A 19,658-nucleotide genomic window follows, 5' to 3' on the forward strand; every position below is an offset into this window, starting at 1 on the left:
TGAGCCAAGACTTGCTGTGATGTCCTGTTCTGTTCTAGTCAAAATTACCCATGAGTCATGTAAGACCCAATTAAAGAGATGAGGATGGTAAGAGATGTCTGAAGGTAACATAGCTGCTCTCCTGGCTTTGATCTTACAGACCTGCCATAGCTAATGATTTGACATGGATAAGCTCTCACAGAGAGCTGCATTGGCAATATGACACTGCTTTATTATAATCAGGCAAGAAACTCCAGGTGTAACTCACCTTGAGAGAAAACTGGTACATTGGATGGATCTTGCTGAGGTCGTTCATGATGAAGTAGAGCAGTGAGGCCCTGGCAGCTGCTGGCCGGTAGTGCTCTCGGGCCTCGTTGATTTTCACTTCGGTCACCTTGGCCTCCTGGACCTGTTGGAAAAATAAACAACCACACACTGTTCCAACCAACCAGGGCTTCCTGAGAATCAGCGTGGCCCCTCTGTGTGAGCAGACATGTGTCTGCTTAGAGGATGCAGGGAACAGGGATGGGGATGATGGGTAGAAAGTTGAAAAGCTACTATGGTATTCCTTCCTAGAACTGGGATGAGAAAGGAGATGGTAAACTTCTAGTGCTTTCAGAGGGTGAGGTGTCAGCTCTTCCAGCTAAGAAGTGTGAGCCATGAAAGCCGCCACGCTCCATCTCTAATGAGAAAGATTTCATGGAAATACAAAAAAAAGAAAAAAAAAAGTATGACTCAAAAATGAACTAGAACACCAAGCAGTGGAAATCCAGTACAGTCTTCTTTTTCTTAATTTTTATGAAATAGTTCATATGTAATTTCACAAAGATATCTTTCAATGGAATATTCTATTTTTAGAAAATTACTTTTTTTGTTTGTTTGAGACAAAGTCTCGCTCTTGTCCCCCAGGCTGGAGTCCAATGGCACAATCTTGGTTCACTGCAACCTCCGCCTCCTGGGTTCAAGCGATTCTCCTGCCTCAACCTGCCCAGTAGCTGGGATTACAGGCGCCTGCCACCACGCCCGACTAATTTTTGTATTTTTAGTAGAGATGGGGTTTCACCATTGTTGGCCAGGCTGGTCTCAAACTCCTGACCTCAGGTGATCCACCCACCTCGGCCTCCCAAAGTGCTGGCATTACAGGCGTGAGCCACCGCACCCGGCCAGAAAATTTCTTATGACAGGTAAAAATAAGAAATGAGACTTCAGGATCAGGAAGAGGGATTTCTGGTAGACTATGCCTCTAAATGCAAACCTCAATATGCTCTGCCCTTATGCTCCAAAATAGAGGAAAGTTATTGATAATTTGTGGAAGCACCACAGGAAAAGGCAATGATCCTTACTGAAGATGTTCTCATAATAAACAATTACAAACTGCAGGCGCATTACAAAAGGAAACAATTAGGAGACTCCTTTCTAAAACAAAAACAAAACCAACAACTCCCCAGAAAGATTGACTGAACAACCTAAAACTCACTATTAACCACGTATGTTTTAGAGCAGTGGACACAAAAGGAAGCATAAAACATGGGCATTATGAAAAAGAACAGGCATATCTGGAAAAGAACTAGCTAGCACTTCTAAAAATAAGAGTATAGTTATTTAAATTTAAAAAGTGTTCGGTTTAAATAATAGACTGGAGCTGAAAAGAAAATCAGCAAACTAAAAGAGAAATCTCAGGAAATTGTGACAAAAGCCACTCAGAAAGAAACAGAGATGGAAAATATGTGAAAGAGGTTCATGATATTTGATGCCCATCAGGATATAGCCCAATTTTCCCAGCATGGTTTACATAGCCCTATACAATGGAAACTCAGGCCACCTTTCGAGCCTCATTGCCAGTGACCACTTCCAGTTCCCACCTCTTCTATGGTCCAGTTACACTCAAGGGAAGCACCTCCTCCCTCTCACCCAACATGCGTTGAGTGTTCCTCCTTTGTGTGTTCACTGATCCCTGTGCTTTCTTGACCTCAGCCCTCAGCCCTGTTTCATAACTGCCTGTTTACTTGTATTTCTTCCTCAGAGGGCCAGGCCCTAAAAGCCTAGGATTATGGCAAATTTCTTGCGTATCTCCAACTTTCACCATGGATCTTAGAATACAGTGGCCTTCAAGTAAGTATTCATGAGGCAAATAAATGAGAAAGAGAAAGAAAACAAAAAGAAAAGGAAACCAAAGGAAAAAGAAAGCTTTGGCCGGGCGCGGTGGCTCAAGCCTGTAATCCCAGCACTTTGGGAGGCCGAGACGGGCGGATCACAAGGTCAGGAGATCAAGACCATCCTGGCTAACATAGTGAAACCCTGTCTCTACTAAAAACTACAAAAAACTAGCCGGGTGAGGTGGCAGGCGCCTGTAGTCCCAGCTACTCGGGAGGCTGAGGCAGGAGAATGGCGTGAGCCCGGGAAGCGGAGCTTGCAGTGAGCTGAGATCCGGCCACTGCACTCCAGCCTGGGCGACAGAGCGAGACTCCGTCACCAAAAAAAAAAAAAAAAAAAAAAAAAGAAAGCTTTATACAACCCTTGGCACACAGCAGGTACTCAATAAGTGTTCATTGGTTTTAAAGAAAAAGATAAAAAAAAAAATAAGAGATGAAGAGGCGGGGAGAAGAGATCAGCATGCTGGATCCCATCCTCTGACCTACTCCCTCTATGTAAGCTGGGTCTGTCTCCCTATCTCTCTTATTCAGGGCAGTGGCAGATCTACCATAATTGCTTTACAAACTCTCATTCCCCCAACCAGAGACACAGAGGCCGTAGATAACTGGTAGTGGAACCTGGTGGTCACGTTCTCTCTTGCCTCTCCTCTGCCTCTGGGAACTTCCTGGGAGAAACAGCGTTGGTGGAAAACCTAGAGATCACCAAGCAGACTGCTGGTCTCTGGTTGGGGGAATGAGAGTTTGTAAAGCAATTATGGTAGATCTGCCACCGCCCTGGATAAGAGAGATGGGGAGACAGGCCCAACTTACATAGAGGGAGTAGGTCAGAGGATGGGATCCAGCATGCTGATCTCTTCTCCCCGCCTCTTCATCTCTTATTTTTTTTTATCTTTTTCTTTAAAATCAATGAACACTTTTTGAGTACCTGCTGTGTGTCAAGGGTTGTATGAAGCTTTCTTTTTCCTTTTGTTGTTCCTTTTCTTTTTGTCTTCTTTCTCTTTCTCATTTATTCGCCTCATGAATACTTACTTGAAGGCCACTGTATTCTAAGATCCAAGCGCAGGACTGAGACTGCAAAAGACCTTGTTGGAGGTTTGGTGGTATGCTGGGACAGAGCATGGGGTGGGCCCCTTTCCCATCACATCCCGTCTTCTAGTCCTCACAGCGGGGACCAAGGGCCTTCCAAACATTGTAAAATAAAGGCAGCTACGCACAACAGGGCACTGCGTCATTGCTTCCCAGGATGATACAGTTTTTGAGAGCTGAGTTTCCTAGGAAGTCATTGAGGTTTTCTCATTAGGATCAGACTTGTGGTTTTGTCAGGCTGCCATCATGCCCAAACCAGTCAGCTTTTACAACAATGCAATTCCTTAGCTTCAGGGCAACTCCACACACTATCTGAGGTATCCATTTTGAGTGAATATTCCCTGCACAGAATACTAGGCCCTGCAAAGCCTTAAGTGTTCATCAAATGTGGATGGAGTTGAGACATCAAAAGTATTTTCCAGAAGGTGGGAACTACATAATACAAGATGTATGGGGTAGTCACTTCAGGAATCCTGCCTAGGTAGACTTTCTAGAAGAACCTTGCTGAGACAGAAAAGCCATGTGTGACTTGGACTTCTTTTTTCTCTAAAAGTAAGACTCATTATCTAAGAGGAGAGAAAATTGGAGGAGGACTCCAGCCTAGGCTGCCTTCCCCGACTAGCCAGAGGAGTTTTACCTTTTTCTCAACTTCGGCAGCAGTCTGCTTGGTGATCTCTAGGTTTTCCACCAGTGCTGTTTCTCCCAGGAAGTTCCCAGAGGCGGAGGAGAGGCGAGAGAGGAGACTGTCTTCCAACGTTTTCAGGGTAATTTTGAATCCATTCTGCTGCTTTGTGAGATTGGACTGCAAATATCAAGCCAGAGACAGTTAGGTGAAGATGCCCAGGGCATCCTGCTCTAAGGGTATGCCTGAATAGGGCCAAAGTCCCTTGCCTTAAAGATGGTAAACTGGAGGCAGAATGGCAAAGAGCTTCAGACCATGAGCAGGAGACAAGCAGAGAAGTCAAAATTGGTGCCCAACGGTACAATATTCTGGGCACATGACCTTGAGCCAGTTTACCCTCTTTACTCCTCTGTAATCCCAGTCCCCAGTTGTAGGATTTCTGTGCTGTGCTTAATGCACAATGGGCAACACACTGCATTATCAGCGTTCACTAAACGGAGTTTATTTCTGTGACTAGAGGGTTAGGGTCCAGTTTTAGTTCTCTGGAGAGTTTTCTCTATTACCAATTTACTTTAAGGAACAACTCTCCTATGGCTTACTTTGAAAAAAAATCAGCAGCATCCGTCTTCCAGTTTAGACTGTGTAAAACCTTCCTCGAGGCTGGAGTGGGGTGCTGGTATCCAAGCGGATCTCATCCCACCCTCCCTTTCTGCTCCGTATCCTAGAGCACTAACTTCAGGCAGTTGTAGTGTCTTTGCCCTTGTACAGCCTTTGGATCCGTGAGAAGAACAACCTTCCTGTTGGAGGTTCCAGCCACAGCCACCCTGACCTTTCTTCTGTTTCTTAAAACCACATACCTTGATCCTGCCTTAAGACCAGGATTTGCTGTTCTCTGTGCTGGGAATGTTCTATGCCCAGAGGCTTTACAATTATTTAGGAATTAGCTCAGATGCCAACTCCTCACAGAATCTTTTTCTGACCACCACTGTTCAAATTTGCCCTCTGGCTTTCCAGTATTACCCTGTTTTACTTTCTTAAAAATTCTTATTGCTATCTGAATGGCATTGTTCATTTGTTTACATTGCTGTTTTCTGTGTTCCTCCACTAGAGTGTAGATTCCACGAAGGCTGGGACATGGTTTTCTTTGTTTACTGCTGAATCCTCCATACCTCAAATCCTGCCTGTTATAGGGTTGGTGCTCCCAAGGTGTCTGTTCAATGAATAAATGATTGCAGGAAGCGGAGTCCCAGGGAGCCCTGAACTCAAGCTCTCATGCACTGGAATTCCACCCCCCAACCCCACATATTATATAATCTAATCACATTTAAAGAGACGACAAAAAGCATGTTATCTGCTATGGATTGAATTGTGTTGTCCTAAAAGTCCTATGCTGAAGCCTTAACTCCCCACGTGACTATATTGGAGATGTGACCTTTAAGGAGGTAATTAAAGTTAAATGAGGTCATTAGGGTGAAGCCATGGCTTGATGGGATTAGTGCCCTTATAAAAAGAGATACCAGGGAGGTTTCTCTATTTCTTTATGTGCAAAGAAGAGGTCACGTGAGGTCACAGTGAGAAGGCCACTGCCTCCAAGGCAGGAAAAGAGGCCTCACCAGAAACCAACGTGATCGTAGACTTTCAACTTCCAGAATTATAGGAGAACAAACATCTGTTATTTAAGCCACCCCATCTATGGTTTTTGTTATGGCAGCCCAAGCTGACTAAGACATGACCCTAAAATAGTTGGACCTATTTCGGTTACCCTTGTAGAATTTCACTCCACTTAGTTCTGGCACGTGGACCTGTGTGATCAGTGGCACTCATGTTCATGCCAGGCTCTGCTCTTGGTCATAGGACTGTCCAGTCTCCAAGCCATTTTTTTCTTTTCTTTTTTTTGAGAAGGAATCTCACTCTGTTGCCAGGCTGGAGTGCAGTGGCATGATCCTGGCTCACTGCAACCTCCGTCTCCAGGGTTCAAGAGATTCTTCTGCCTCAGCTTCCTGAGTAGCTGGGACTACAGGCTAGTGCCACCATGCCCAGCTAATTTTTGTTTTTGTTTTTTTTCGTAGAGATGGGTTTTCACCATGTCGGCCAGGCTGGTCTTGAACTCCTGACGTCATGATCCGTCCACCCTGGCCTCCCAAAGTGCTGGGATGACAGGCATGAGCCACCATGCCCATCCTTCAAACTGTTTTTGCTTCTGTTCCTCAGCTCACCCATCCTTCTTTTCCCAGTATGGTGTTCCCAGGTTACTACATGGGGTCGGCACTCTTCCAGGGTCTAGCAGAACCCACCTGATTCAACCCAGGAAAAACAGCCCCCCTCCGCAACCTCTCCCAGAGTGGAGTACACTGAAGGCTCTAGCAGCAGAGTGTTTTCTCCCTCCTGTCCTCACCTTCAGCTGCTCCAGGTCTGGCCTCTCCATGCTGACCACAGCAGCCAGCAACTGGTCCTCCAGGCCATCCCTGGTAACGGTGAAGTTGATCAGGGTGGCCTGAGCCTGCAGCTCAGGCTGGTAGTGAGGATTAGCCAGCTTGGTGTGGAGGATGAGCCGGAACTTGGGATTGTATTCACATTCTTTGTCTCCAATTTTAATGAATCTGGAACATAAATGCTCACGTGAAGGTGAGGTGCCTTCCTGCAAAATTTGGTCGGGGTCAGAATTTGAGATTTTTTTTTTCAAACAATATTGCCATATTCAGATGGATTCCTCCTGAGTATGTCTAGGATGAGCCCTGGGATTCTTTTTTGCACTAATGTGGGGAACAGGAGCCGAGGGGGACACATGGTTTCCCATGGCCGCCATGTTTGGTTCTGCACTGTGTAACTCTAGGAAGAGCCATGCCTGTTGTGTCAATGTAGATTAGTACATTATGAAGAATTTCCAGCAGATGGCAGTGAAGTGTCTGGAGGAAGGTGAGCCACCTTGCGGTTTCCACAAAGGTGCTTTATAGGCCAGCAATAGGGCTTACTTTTCCTCGTGGCTGACAGGGGAATGACATCTATGGGTGAAAATGATTAAGCAAGTAAATGAGCACAACTTGAGGACAGCAAAGGCAACGATGGCACCGGCAGTGGGTGAGGTTCCTGAGTCAAGCACTCCTTCATGGTAATTACTCTGCCCCTCATACGAACCCATTGTATGTCTTCTTCCTCTCTTTTCCTCTCAACACCACCCCCTGCTTTGCCTTATGCTTGCTAAGCCCTTATCCTGAGCCAGCACTCAAACTAGCAGAGACTCATTAAATTGACAAGGAACCAAGTTGTCAGAATTCAGATGACTGGCTTGTATAAGATGCTCATACTTAAAAGTCAGTCTGCTTTTTGACCAATTTCCTTCTCAAGTTTCTCCAAAATTGTGCACTGTGGCCATTTAGAATGAAGTCAGTTGGGACGTTGGCTGATGGAAGCAAAGTTTTTCCAGGAAACTTTCTCTAGGAGACAAAGGTCACTACATAGACCTCTGCTGGAAGAAAGAAAGGTGGATGTGCTGCAGGGAGCTACTCGACATGAACTGAAGGAGGAAATTCCAGGAAGACCAGACCTCTTCATGATTCTAACCGGGGCCAAGAACCAGCTCCCCACAAAGGGTCAGCGACACAGCTGAGTCTTACCGTCCTTTTTTAATGACTTCTCTCCCAAGCAGAGGTCCCAGAACAGGATCAATGGACTCCTCTAGGTTTTCAATCAGCACCACAGCTCCAGCTTCCAGGGCCTGCTCTATGATTTGAAGGTAGCTGGGGAAGCAAGTATGAGTCCGGGAGTATGAGCCCGTGGCAAGCTATGGAGTCGACAATTTAATGAGACTAGTGTGACCTCTAAGACATGGTGATATAGTTGGCGGCACAGCTATTTGGAATGTTTTCAATGACCACATTTTTTCCCTATGTAAAGTGAGATTTATGTGATTATATACACTTTTAGAAATACGGAGAAATTATAAAATACAAAAAAGATAATGAAAACCATAATCTGTCTTTAACATTTTGGTGTATACTGTGTATATTTGAACATATTATATTGTCAAGTTTAGCTTTGATAGTATTAGATTCATATGGTGGTTTTGTTTTATAACCTGTTTTTTTTACATGAAATATATTGTAATCATTTCACCATGTCATTAAATAGCCTTCCAGGTAATTTTAAATGACTGGGTATTAGGCCATATTGATATACCTTAATTTATCAATCAATTAACAAAGATCTAGGTTACTTTTAACTTTTCAGTGTTATGTAGAGTTTAATAAATATGTAAATAGGTTGATTTTCTTAAAGTCAATTTATAAGTCAATTATAGTCAATTATAAGTTGAGGCTGCAGGGATATAATACAATTCAAACGAAGAATAACAATAAAACTTTATGAAACTCAACAAAAGATCTTAAAGTTAACCTAAAAGAATACAGTGAGGCTGGCAAGGAGAAAACCAGTAATGAAGAAGGGGAAGGACTCATTATCTAATACTAAATATTTTGTATATTTCAACAATATAGAGGTGTAGAAAGAAGGCTTAAAGGACAGCATATACCAACAAGTTAGCAGTGTTTTTGAAAGATGAATTATAGAAGTTTCTATTTCTTTGTTTTTTATGGTAACTCCTACCCCACCCTCTCATTTTTCTTTACAGTGATGATATATTACTTTTTAATGAGAAATACCACAAAAAATGTTACTAAATATAAAAGTAAATAAGAGCTGGTGTAGTATTAGATAAATAGAAAAGAATAATGACCCTATTTAATAAAATAATTTAATATATAGTAAAATGACATCTCTAATTGAGGAAAGAATGGACAATTTCATAGATGGTATTGAAACAATAGCTACCCACTTGGAAAATCAGTCTGTACCACATATAGTAGCTTAAACTATATTTAAATTGATTGCATTTCCATGTAAAAAGGAAAACTCAAAAAACTTAAAAATGGGCCAGGCCTGGTGGCTCATGCCTGTAATCCCAGAACTTTGGGAGGCCAAGGTGGGATGATTGCTTGAGGCCAGGAGTTTGAGACCAGCCTGGGCAATAGAGTGAGACACCCTCTGTATAAAAATACAAAAATTAGCAGGGTGTGTTGTTGCGCAACTGTAATTCCAGCTACTTGGGAGGCTAAGGTGGAAAGACTGCTTGAACCCCGGAGGTCGAGGCTGCAGGGAACCATGATTTCACCACTGTACTCCAGCCTGGGTGACAGAGTAAGACCCTGTCTTAAACAACAACAACAACAACAACAACAAAAAACTAAAGACTAAAAATGTAGGTGAACATTTTAAAAATTCTTGGAGAGGAAAGACTCCTCTAGTCATCATTTATAGAATAAATGGCTGACAAATCTGATCAAATAAAAAAACTAAAATAAAATGAACTGTAGTATGTAAAACCTCACAAAAGTAAATTAAAAGACAAATGAGATGAACACATTTTCATTCACATGAAGAAAGAAGACTATACATATTACATATAATGCAACATTTGTATTCAAATAACATACAACAAATCTAGAAAACCATTCAACAGGAAAGTAGTTAATGGACATGAACTAAGAATTAATTGAACATATTTATTAAGGGCCTGCAATGCATTAGGCAGTGTTTTAGACACTAGGGACACATCAATGAGCAAAAAGAACATACACCTGTCTAAAATACACTGTTAGTCAGCTGGAAAAGAATATTTTAATTAAAGTTTTGGGAGAAGGCCAGGGTTGGATTACTATGTGACTGAAGATGCAAATAAAAATATATCATATTGGCTGGGAGCGGTGGTTCACATCTGTAATCCCAGCACTTTGGAAGGCTGAGGCAGGCGGATCACCTGAGGTCAGGAGTTCGAGACCACTGGGCAATATGGTGAAACCCTGTCTCTACTAAAAATACAAAATTTAGCCAGGCATAGTGGCACACGCCTGTGATCCCAGCTACTCGGGAGGCTGAGGCAGGAGAATTGCTTCAACCCAGGAGGTGGAGGTTGCAGTGAGCCAAGATAGGGCCACTATATTTATATATATCACATTATGCCTTGGCATTCACTTCTCAACAAAGTTTGCTCTATAACATGGATGCACTATAATATTTAATATTTGGTTTTGTTAACTATTATTTTTAACATCATATGTTCAATTTGAACAACCCCGAGTGATCTGGACCTCAGTGCAAGCATGCTTGGGACATGTGGCCAGAGCAGCAAAGCTCACTTTGAGTGGCTGTTCGCTGGAGTGGATAAATCTTAGGTTTCTACGTGAGGATGACTTGCATCAAATAGTGCCTCCATTACTTTTTTGTTTGTTTGTTTGTTTGTTTGTTTGTTTTGAGACGCAGTTTCCACTCTTGTCCCCCAGGCTGGAGTACAATGGCACGATCTCGGCTCACTGCAACCTCCGCCTCCTGGGTTCCAGCGATTCTCCTGCCTCAGCTTCCCAAGTAGCTGGGACTGCAAGCACCTGCCACCATGTCCAGCTAATTCTTGTATTTTTAGTAGAGACAGGGTTTCACCATGTTAGCCAGGCTGGTCTTGAATTCCTGACCTCAAGCGATCTGCCCACCTCGGCCTCCCAAAGTGCTAGGATTACAGGCTTGACCACTGTGCCCAGCTGCCTCTATTATTATTATTATTATTATTTTTTTTTTTTTTTGAGACAGAGTCTCACTCTGTCGCCCAGGCTGGAGTGCAGTGGTGCGATCTCGGCTCACTGCAAGCTCCGCCTCCCGGTTCACGACATTCTCCTGCCCCAGCCCCCCGAATAGCTAGGACTATAGGCGCCCGCTGCCACGCATGGCTGATTTTTTTGCATTTTTTTTTTTTTTTTTTTTTTTTGAGACGGAGTCTCGCTCTGTCGCCCAGGCTGGAGTGCAGTGGCCAGATCTCAGCTCACTGCAAGCTCTGCCTCCCGGGTTTACGCCATTCTCCTGCCTCAGCCTCCCGAGTAGCTGGAACTACAGGAGCCCGCCACCTCGCCCGGCTAGTTTTTTTTTTTTTGTATTTTTTTTTTTAGTAGAGACGGGGTTTCACCGCGTTAGCCAGGATGGTCTCGATCTCCTGACCTCGTGATCCGCCCGTCTCGGCCTCCCAAAGTGCTGGGATTACAGGCTTGAGCCACTGCGCCCAGCCATTTTTTTTTGCATTTTTAGTAGAGACGGGATTTCACCGTGTTCGCCAGGATGGTGTCGATCTTCTGACCTCGTGATCCGCCCGCCTCGGCCTCCCGAAGTGCTGGGATTACAGGCGTGAGCCGCCGCTCCCGGCCGCCTCCATTACTTTTTAAACAAATTTATTAATTAATATATTTAAATTGTGGTAAAATATACATAACGTATAATGTGTGTCATCTTAATGTGTACAGTTCCGTGGCTTTAAGTACACTGTTGTGCACCCATCACCATCATCCATTCACAGAACTGTTCTTGCGAAACCGAAACTGGCTGGGCGCGGTGGCACACGCCTGTAATCCAGCTCTTCGGAAGGCTGAGGCGGGCAGATCACAAGATCAGAAGTTCGAGACCAGCCTGGCCAACATAGTGAAACCCGTCTCTACCAAAAATACAAAAAAGAAAAAAAATTAGCCGGGTGTGGTGGTGGGCGCCTGCAGTCCCAGCTACTCAGGAAGCTGAACCAGGAGAATCACTGGCTTGAACCTGGGAGGCGGAGGTTGCAGTGAGCTGAGATGGCACCACTGCACTCCAGCCTGGGTGACAGAGTGAGACTCTGTCTCAAAAACAAACAAACAAACAAACAAAAACAAAACCAAACCTGAAACTCTGTACCTGTGAAACACTAACTCTCCATTCCCCTCTCCCTCCCACTCCCTAGCAAACGCCATTCTACTTTCTGTCTCAATGAATTTGACTACCCTGGTTACCTTGGATGAGAGGAATCATACCACATTTGTCTTTATGTCACCGGCTTATTTTACTCTGCATTACACTTTAAAGATTCATCCATGTTGTGGCATGTGTCAGAATTGTTTTCCCTTTTTTTTTTTTTTTTTAATTTCAATTTTATTTTATTTAAATTTTTTTCTTTGAAAACTTTTTTACTTTTAATTTTTGTGGGTACATGGGTACATATACTTATGGGGTACATAAGCTATTTTGATACAGGGATGCATAATAATCACGTTATGGTAAACGGGGTCTCCATGTCCTCAAGCATTTCTCCTTTGTATAACAATCTAATTACACTCTTTTAAGAATTGTTTTCCTTTTAAGGCAATAATATTTTGTGGCATGTGTACATCACATTTTGTTTATCCATTTTTCTGTCAGTGAACACCTGGGTTCCCTTCACCTTTTGTCTATTATGAATAACGCTGCTATAAACACAAGTGCAAAATTTCCATCACTTTTAAAATGGCATACTCCCTGGGGAAATTACCTAACTTCTGTGAACCTCTGCTTCCTCGGACGTGCAATGGAACCAATAACTTTACTGGTTATTAACTAATTGGTTACTTACCTTATTAACTATGTGGATTAAGGATGGCATTTGAGATAAAACCCCTAACACGAAGACTAACGCATATCAACCTCCTAACGAATGATGTCTGCCTCACTGCCTCTTCCCCATTGCCCCATCCTGTTTCCCCAGGTGTCCTGATGACACAGAACAGGATGAGGACTGAAACCGCAAGGCTAAAATGAAGGGAGGCATGAGGGATGCCGAGTCCCAAGCCACTGAAGCCTGGTGGGTGCTGGCCAGACATTCTCTGTGCCATTCCAGTCCCTTCACGTGGTAACTTTCCACAGGGAAGTACAAAGCCACATGGCAGGTACCAAGGGCTCTGAAGGTTTTGTAACTAACTCAGCTGCTCCACGGGACCTACTGAAATGTCAAGTTGTGCCTCAGGAGGACAGTTTTGTTAGTTCTACATGGTTCTAGGGCAGAGGGAGAAATAATGGGTAGAGAGATAAGGGAGGCAACTTTTGGCTAAGGGTGAGGAAGACTTTATAAAGCACAGAGCTATGTGACAATGGGATGTGAAGTTTGGGGAGGAAGTGTTTAAGGGGCAATGAGAGGATGAGCTCCAGGGATGGTGAAGAAAGGACCCCAGAATGGGTCAAGAGGTTGTGGTACATAATTTCTCATGTGGATGAAAAGCAAAGACTTAGTACCCAGGCATCCTTCATTGAGATGATTGCTAAAATGGGAGGAGAAACATGAGAAGCCTGATGGAGACCAGGTGTGTACAAACCATTCACTGGGGCTTAAAATCTGCTCATGATCTATACATTTTCCTGCACAAATGGCTAAAGTGAGAACTTTTGTGCTCAACCACTTACCCTTTCTGGCCAATCTGTGTGACCTGGAGATCTTCACCATATTTATTCTTGATCCATTTGATGCCTTGTAGCTGAGGGTCAACCATGAGTGGCCAGCGCTCACAGTTGAGGAGGATGGTGGCATTCTCCACGGACATGCGGTCGGCTGGGAGGCCCTCGTTCTGCCAGGCAGCCACGTCAGCATCGTCCATCAGCATCCTCAGGGGATCCAGGGTCAGGGTGACAGGAACGGGAGTCTGGTGAAGAAGAAACGCCAACCCACGCTCAGAACAGAAGCAGACATTCTCAGCTGGGTTGAATGCATGGTTACTCACCAAATGACACAACTCCTTTAAAAGCAAGATCAACATCCCGCTGAAGAATGCTTTTCTGGCTGTGTGATTATTTCTGGAAGCAGGTTCTATTAAAGTCCTGATAGCTTTTTTGTTTTTTTTTTCTCTCCATGGATGTACAACTGCAGAAATTCAGCTCACATGAATGATACTTTGTTTTGTGGTATCTTTACCCAAGTCAAGTTTCTACTAGATTATCTGTATTTTAATCTATGACATCCTACACACTCTCACCCATGTTAACAATGTTATTTCTCTGCTATATGTCTGTGTTTCTTGTGCATGCTCCATGAACCAGCACCAGGTCCCATGCCTAGTGGGTTTGCTCCTGTCTGTACTAGCCGGCACAAACCACTCTTTCCACTCATCTGTTTCACCAGCTTGCAAGAGGCTGGATGGGTTTTCTTTTCCTCTTCCCCAAACACCCCATTCACCTGCAGGACTCTTTCTGCTGCTGGTGCCTATGGGAAGCTGGTGAGTATTTTCAGTCTGAGAACTTGCCTGGACCTCTCTTATGCCCCTTCAGGGCTCCTATGTGTGCCCTAGACACTGCTTTCTGAATTCTTTTTTTTTTTTTTTTTTTTTTTTTGAGATGGAGTTTGGAGTTTCGCTCCATCACACAGGCTGGAGTGCAGTGGCGTGATCTCAGCTCCCTGAAAACTCCGTCTCCTGGGTTCAAGTGATTCTCCTGCCTCAGCCTCCCAGGTAGCTGGGATAACAGGTGCCCGGCACCACACCAAGCTAATTTTTGTGTTTTTAGTAGAGACGAGGTTTCACCGTGTTGGACAGGCTGGTCTCGAACTCCTGACCTCAGGTGATCCACCCCGCCTTGGCCTCCCAAAGTACTGGGATTACAGGCGTGACCCCACCGTGCTGGGCTCACTTAATTTTTTTATAGGCAATCTTTTTTGTTGATGACCCCTACATATATTTTTAAATTAAGGTAGCATTCACACAAAATAAATTAACCATTTTAAAGTGCACAATTCAGTGGCATTTAGTCTATTCATAACGTTATGTAGCCATCAGCTCTACTTCCAAAACATTTCATCTCCCCCATATCCCATACTCATTCAACAGCATCCCCGATTTCTCTCTATACCCAACTCATGGAAACTATGAATATGTTTTCTGCCCCCTTGGATTTTCTTCTTCTGGATATTTTACTGTAAATGAATCCTACAGTGTGTGACCTTTTGTGTCTGGCTACTTTCACTTAGCATAATGCTTTCGAGGTTTAGACAAATACCCTTTTAACCCCTTCATCTCACTCCTCTCTGAAGTTTGTTTTGCCCAGTTATCCCAAGGAAATCTCTCCAAACCATCTCCCATCCTCTTAATTGTATCTACTAAGGGCACAAATGGCCGGTACTATAGTATCCAGCAAACCTCTGAAGGGAAATCTGCCCCTTGGGGATTCTTATCTGGGACCAGAAATGTGTTCCAATATATTTTTTCCCTTTGTAATCTCATGCATTCTATTTGATGTGCTCAAAAACATTATTCTGAGAAGGAATCCGTAGGCCTCACCAGACTGCCAAAGACGTCCATGACACAAGAAAGCTTAAGAACCCAAACAAAGCCAGAAAAATCCTCACTAAGCTGCTACTAAGCTCTTCATCTTCATTCACTCAGTTAATGATGGTTCCTTCAACAATTTCCTTTTTTCGAAAGTGTTTAGGATGAGTAAAATAACTGCTTTATTTTTTGTTTATTTGCTAGCACTGTAACATTTTTAAAACTACTGTTCCACTAATTGTCAGGTGAGCAGGGTTTTATGAGCTGATCTGAGAAAACAATCATCAAGATAGAGTTTTTGTTCTAAGGTTCTACTTACAAATAGATTTGGAATGCAGCTTTTACCTTACGTTGTGAAATTTGGGGCTGACTTTCACCCTAGCTGACTTTTATGAGCCTAATCTCCTCAAGTGGACTGTGAACTTGCCAAAGGTATCCCGGTCTTGAACATTTTGTGTGCCCCCTGTATAGTGGAGTGCTAGGACATGCTAAATACATAGGGAGTATTTGTGGGTTGCTATGAGTGATGTGAAAGTGCCAAGAAAGTATTAGGACTTCTTCTGATGCTCGGGTCCAGGTACAACTTTGAATCCCCTTTAACGGGAAACCAGTATTTCTCCACTTCGTTACGTTGCAGGGAGTGGGGGGTGGGTGATGTAAAGGGATCGGTTGGGAGTAACATCCACCTAGCCACACGAAGAGGACTAGCTGCACAGCCCACATAAGAAGCATGTGAGCAGCTGTTCAAGGGATCATGCAGGATGGAAGCAGAACAAAAGATACCTGTGAGTCATTGGCACAAGCTGTGTAGCTTTGGGGCCCAGTAACAAGGTGCAAGGTAGGATCTGGGAAAGTGAACTTTCCCTGACTGCTCCTATGAAGTTTGACCCTGGAGTGGGGAGATCAGAGACAAAAATGTTTTGTTTTGTTTTTTTTCCTATCTCCCAGGTTTCATAGCTTTAAGGATTGCTAGGAGACAGCCTGCAGGGAAGAGGACTAGTGTTCCCATGGAGGACTGCATTCAGAGGAGACGTGCTGCCCCCAGGTGGCCTGGAGGGCAGTGGGCAGCAATGCAAGGCAGTGTGGAAGGACACGGGTATGCAGGTTTCACACCTGGTGCTCAGAGGGTGGTGGGGGTGAGTGTGCAGGAGGACACCAGGGGATGTGAATTATGACTGTGGTGTCTTCCCATTAGTGCTCAGAGGCTGATGTGGTCGGGAGAAATTCAGGCCATACGTACTTTCAGTTGGCTCAGGTAGGGCCTCCAAGTCCCATCCAAGAGGCTCTGCCGATATTTCTTTGTGAAGAAGCCAAGGTAGGAAATGAAAGCCGTTATAAGTAAAATGTCTCCACATAACGTCCTTTCCTGCTGTTTGAAGTTCTGCACGGCTTCTGCCCACCTCACGTTTTCAGAAGCGAGTCCTCCAACCTACAATTTCAAAAGCCAGAGAGGAGAGGAGGCTTGTTACACAGCAGGTCATAGAGTCATGATTCCATCATGGAGAGCGCCCACTGCACGCTTCATAGCAGGAAGAGGCAGAACATCACTTACATGGCCCTTTCCATCGATGGGGGTTTGTGCTGCCTGCAGCAAAGCTTTCAGTACACAAGCCCCATTCTGTGTCATGCATCGTATGAACCATAGAAAGATGACAGGTTTGACTCTGCTTTATGTGTGGAGACTGATACCACTCAATCAAAGGGTTGTTGAGAGGATGAAATATAATCATGTATGATTATTATTTAGCACAATACCTGGTCTGTGGAACGTTAGAAAATTAGCCACTTCTTTCTCCTTTCCAAATGATGGGGAAATGAACATAAACAAAATCAAGTCCGTGCACCATAAATAATTCACAGCGGGTGAGGAGACTGATGTGCTAACTGAGACACAGAGAAGCATGGTAAGGTCATGGGTGTGTACAAAGTCCTGACCCCCTAGCCCTCTTTGGGTTGGTACAGTCTCCCTGGGAGGAGAGTCATCCTTTCTACAGACGACTGTTAGTGGTATGGCGGAGCTTTGCTTCTGCATTAGGACTCACCCTTTATTTTTTCTTTGAATGATAACATCACAGAACATCAGAGCCTGGACAGACCTTAGAGATTTGCCAACCCAATCATTCCCATGCATGTTTTCAGATTACACAAAGGCCAGAAAGTCCAAGTATCTGACCAGAATCTCTAGGTTGGTAGAGACAGGGGTGGCTTCAGAGCCTGAACATCCTGACTTCTAGAGCAGAGTGCCACACTGCCTCCCAGGAGCACTGACTCAGAAAGTGCTCCAGCCAGGCAGAGAAGGCTGCGCTAAGTTCGGAAACCAAGCAGGGAGCTGAATGGAAGGCAGGCCAGCTAGGAGATCTGGAGGACTTCTTGCACACTGGCAAGAGTTGCTGTCTCTGCACTGAACTGTTCAGCTAAACTGACCATCTCAAAGCCACACAGAAGCTGGTCCAGTGACAACTGCACAGACACACATTTGGGTATGGCTGGTCTTCATTACATCACAGCTCCGTTCAGTGACGGCTATGACTCACTGCTCCCCAGATTAAAACATCTGGCTCTGCTGTGTAATTCAGTGGTGGCTGGAATAAATGTAAACAGGTGTGGACTGTACTTCCCTTCACTGGTGAGCAGGGTGCTATAAAGTCTCTAGCTTGAAGAGAAATCACATCCATTTAACTCTGCTTTTCAGAGTCTTAGCTGATATACGGGATGAGAAATACAAGCCATGGGGGATTTAAAAAGGCCACAAATTCTTTGACATTCCTGTCATTAAGAGTTGCTGTCTGTGCTCTCTGCCCTTTAATCTGTGACTGTTTTGACCTAGAGAGTACAGTGGAAGTGCTATTGTGCCAGTTTTCACTCCCAGGTCTTCAGATATTGGGACTTTCCACTTCCTGCCTCTTGGGACACTTGCCCTTGATGTCCTGAGTTACTATGCAAGACATCTGATTACCCTGCTAGAGAGAGTGCGTGGAGAGGCCCTGAAGCTCCATAGGAAGGCAGAGAGGCCCAGCTGCATCCTCCCTTCCAACCATCCCTGCCAAGATGCTCAGCATGTGAAGGAAGTTGTCTTGGGGCCTCTAGCCCAGCCACCAGCTGAATGGACCGAGTGACCCCAGTCATGACCACATGGAGCAGAAAACCCGGCCAACTGAGCCCTGCCCTCAACAAACTTGTGAGATACTGTGAAATGCAAAATCACTAAGTTTTAGAGTAATTTATTATGCAGAAACAAACACTCATAACACAAGCACCGCTGCCCTGACCTGCAGATTTGATTTCCCAGGAAGGCTGGAGCATGTGTGTATATGTGTGTGTGTTTTTTCTGAAATACTCAGGGTCAATAGGTCTCACTCTTTTCTGTTTCTATCTTAGTTCCTAATCTTGGCCACACCCTTATAATGAAATGTTACATAGAAAGGAACGTCACAGTTTGCCTATAAAATGCTAGCTTTGTCTTGTAATGTTTCCTCTGGTCAATACACATGAATATAAGCGTGTTCACATTTTGCATGAGCTGCCTGATAGATCCAGTGCTCCCATCCTCCCAACTATGTCTATAAAAAAACTCCTTTGACCAGATCAGGGTTTATGCATCCACATTTTCCTCAGGACTCAATTCCTGCATTTCAGCACATTTTAATACTTCCCTCCAAGTCAAAGCACTGCTGTGCTGTGCTCATCTATCTTGCACCTCCGCGGCACTTGACAAGCCTGCTAATATAATTACAGCTTGGGCTGCTGTGGCTTACACTCACCAGGCGGTTGGCGAGGGAGATGGTGCTTGCGGTCACTTCGGCTTCTTGCTGACATTTGAGTTTGTCTGCTGTTGCTTTCTCAAACCTGGCTGTGAGCTTTGCCAGGTTTTCATTAAGGTGCTGTTTAGGAAGGAACACAAGGACCATCAGTCATTTCAGCCCATGTCACTGCCAGTGCTTCTTAGATGAGGGTTCACACGGAGTTGGTTCTGAAGGAAGCACTCTGTGGGGGAATTCCTAAGGGACCAGAGAAAGCAGGGCAGAGAGGGAAATGAAGGCACATTCGGGGAAGATCTCAGGCGGGGTCCTAGCATGGACTTCATCTTGATCCTGCAGGGGGAGGGTGGAGTGGACATCCAGAGATGTCCTGCCCCAAGATGAGAGAGCTGAGCTTCATACCCCACCACCGTGGTCATCGATCGAGGTGTTGAAAGCTACGAGATGTGAGGGATATGGATGAGGGGAAGGGTGCATAAATTCTGCCTCTGCTTGAGTTGGAGAAAAATGGGTTCCAGCAGCCTGACAAAATGGTGCAGGTGCTGCTATTAGAAGCAAGAACACATCAAAACTGGGGTTAGCATGAAAAAGGTCAACAGCAACCCATGTAGGCCAGGGAGGACCACTGCCAGTATCTGCTGCAGCTAGTCTGGGGCTGGGCTGTCTGGAATCTAAGTTCTCCACTGGCTCTAAGGTCCTAGAGTACAAGGTAATTTTTACTTAACCTCATCTAGTCTCTTCCATTAACACAATGTATGAGAATATAAAAAAGATATAATTTCAAGTTTTAAAAAATGTGTTAAGAATTTAAAATTGAAGCATGTAGCTTTTATTGTCCTCAGAGTACATATTTTTACGCACAAAGATACATGGACACACAGCAGATACCTCCAAATACATCTCAGGTCTGTGCAATAACTGGGGTTCAGGCTGCTTT

The 19,658-nt window shown here is 44.4% G+C and overlaps 1 protein-coding gene across 1 annotated transcript in view; it reads right to left on the reverse strand.

Annotated features, from left to right (window-relative positions):
* The window catches only part of DNAH9 (dynein axonemal heavy chain 9), a 378,462-nt gene that overhangs the window by 82,228 nt on the left and 276,576 nt on the right, over nucleotides 1–19,658 (reverse strand). Inside the window, exons 51-57 of the mRNA XM_010376130.2 lie at nucleotides 18,725–18,844; nucleotides 16,204–16,392; nucleotides 13,114–13,349; nucleotides 7,455–7,577; nucleotides 6,236–6,440; nucleotides 3,856–4,020; nucleotides 248–388 (exon numbers count right to left, since the gene is read on the reverse strand). Coding sequence (XP_010374432.2) covers nucleotides 248–388; nucleotides 3,856–4,020; nucleotides 6,236–6,440; nucleotides 7,455–7,577; nucleotides 13,114–13,349; nucleotides 16,204–16,392; nucleotides 18,725–18,844 — 1,179 coding nt within the window. The remainder of the gene's footprint in view (nucleotides 1–247; nucleotides 389–3,855; nucleotides 4,021–6,235; nucleotides 6,441–7,454; nucleotides 7,578–13,113; nucleotides 13,350–16,203; nucleotides 16,393–18,724; nucleotides 18,845–19,658) is intronic.

This window comes from Rhinopithecus roxellana, chromosome 19 (assembly GCF_007565055.1).
Source record: "Rhinopithecus roxellana isolate Shanxi Qingling chromosome 19, ASM756505v1, whole genome shotgun sequence".
Taxonomy (NCBI): domain Eukaryota; kingdom Metazoa; phylum Chordata; class Mammalia; order Primates; family Cercopithecidae; genus Rhinopithecus; species Rhinopithecus roxellana.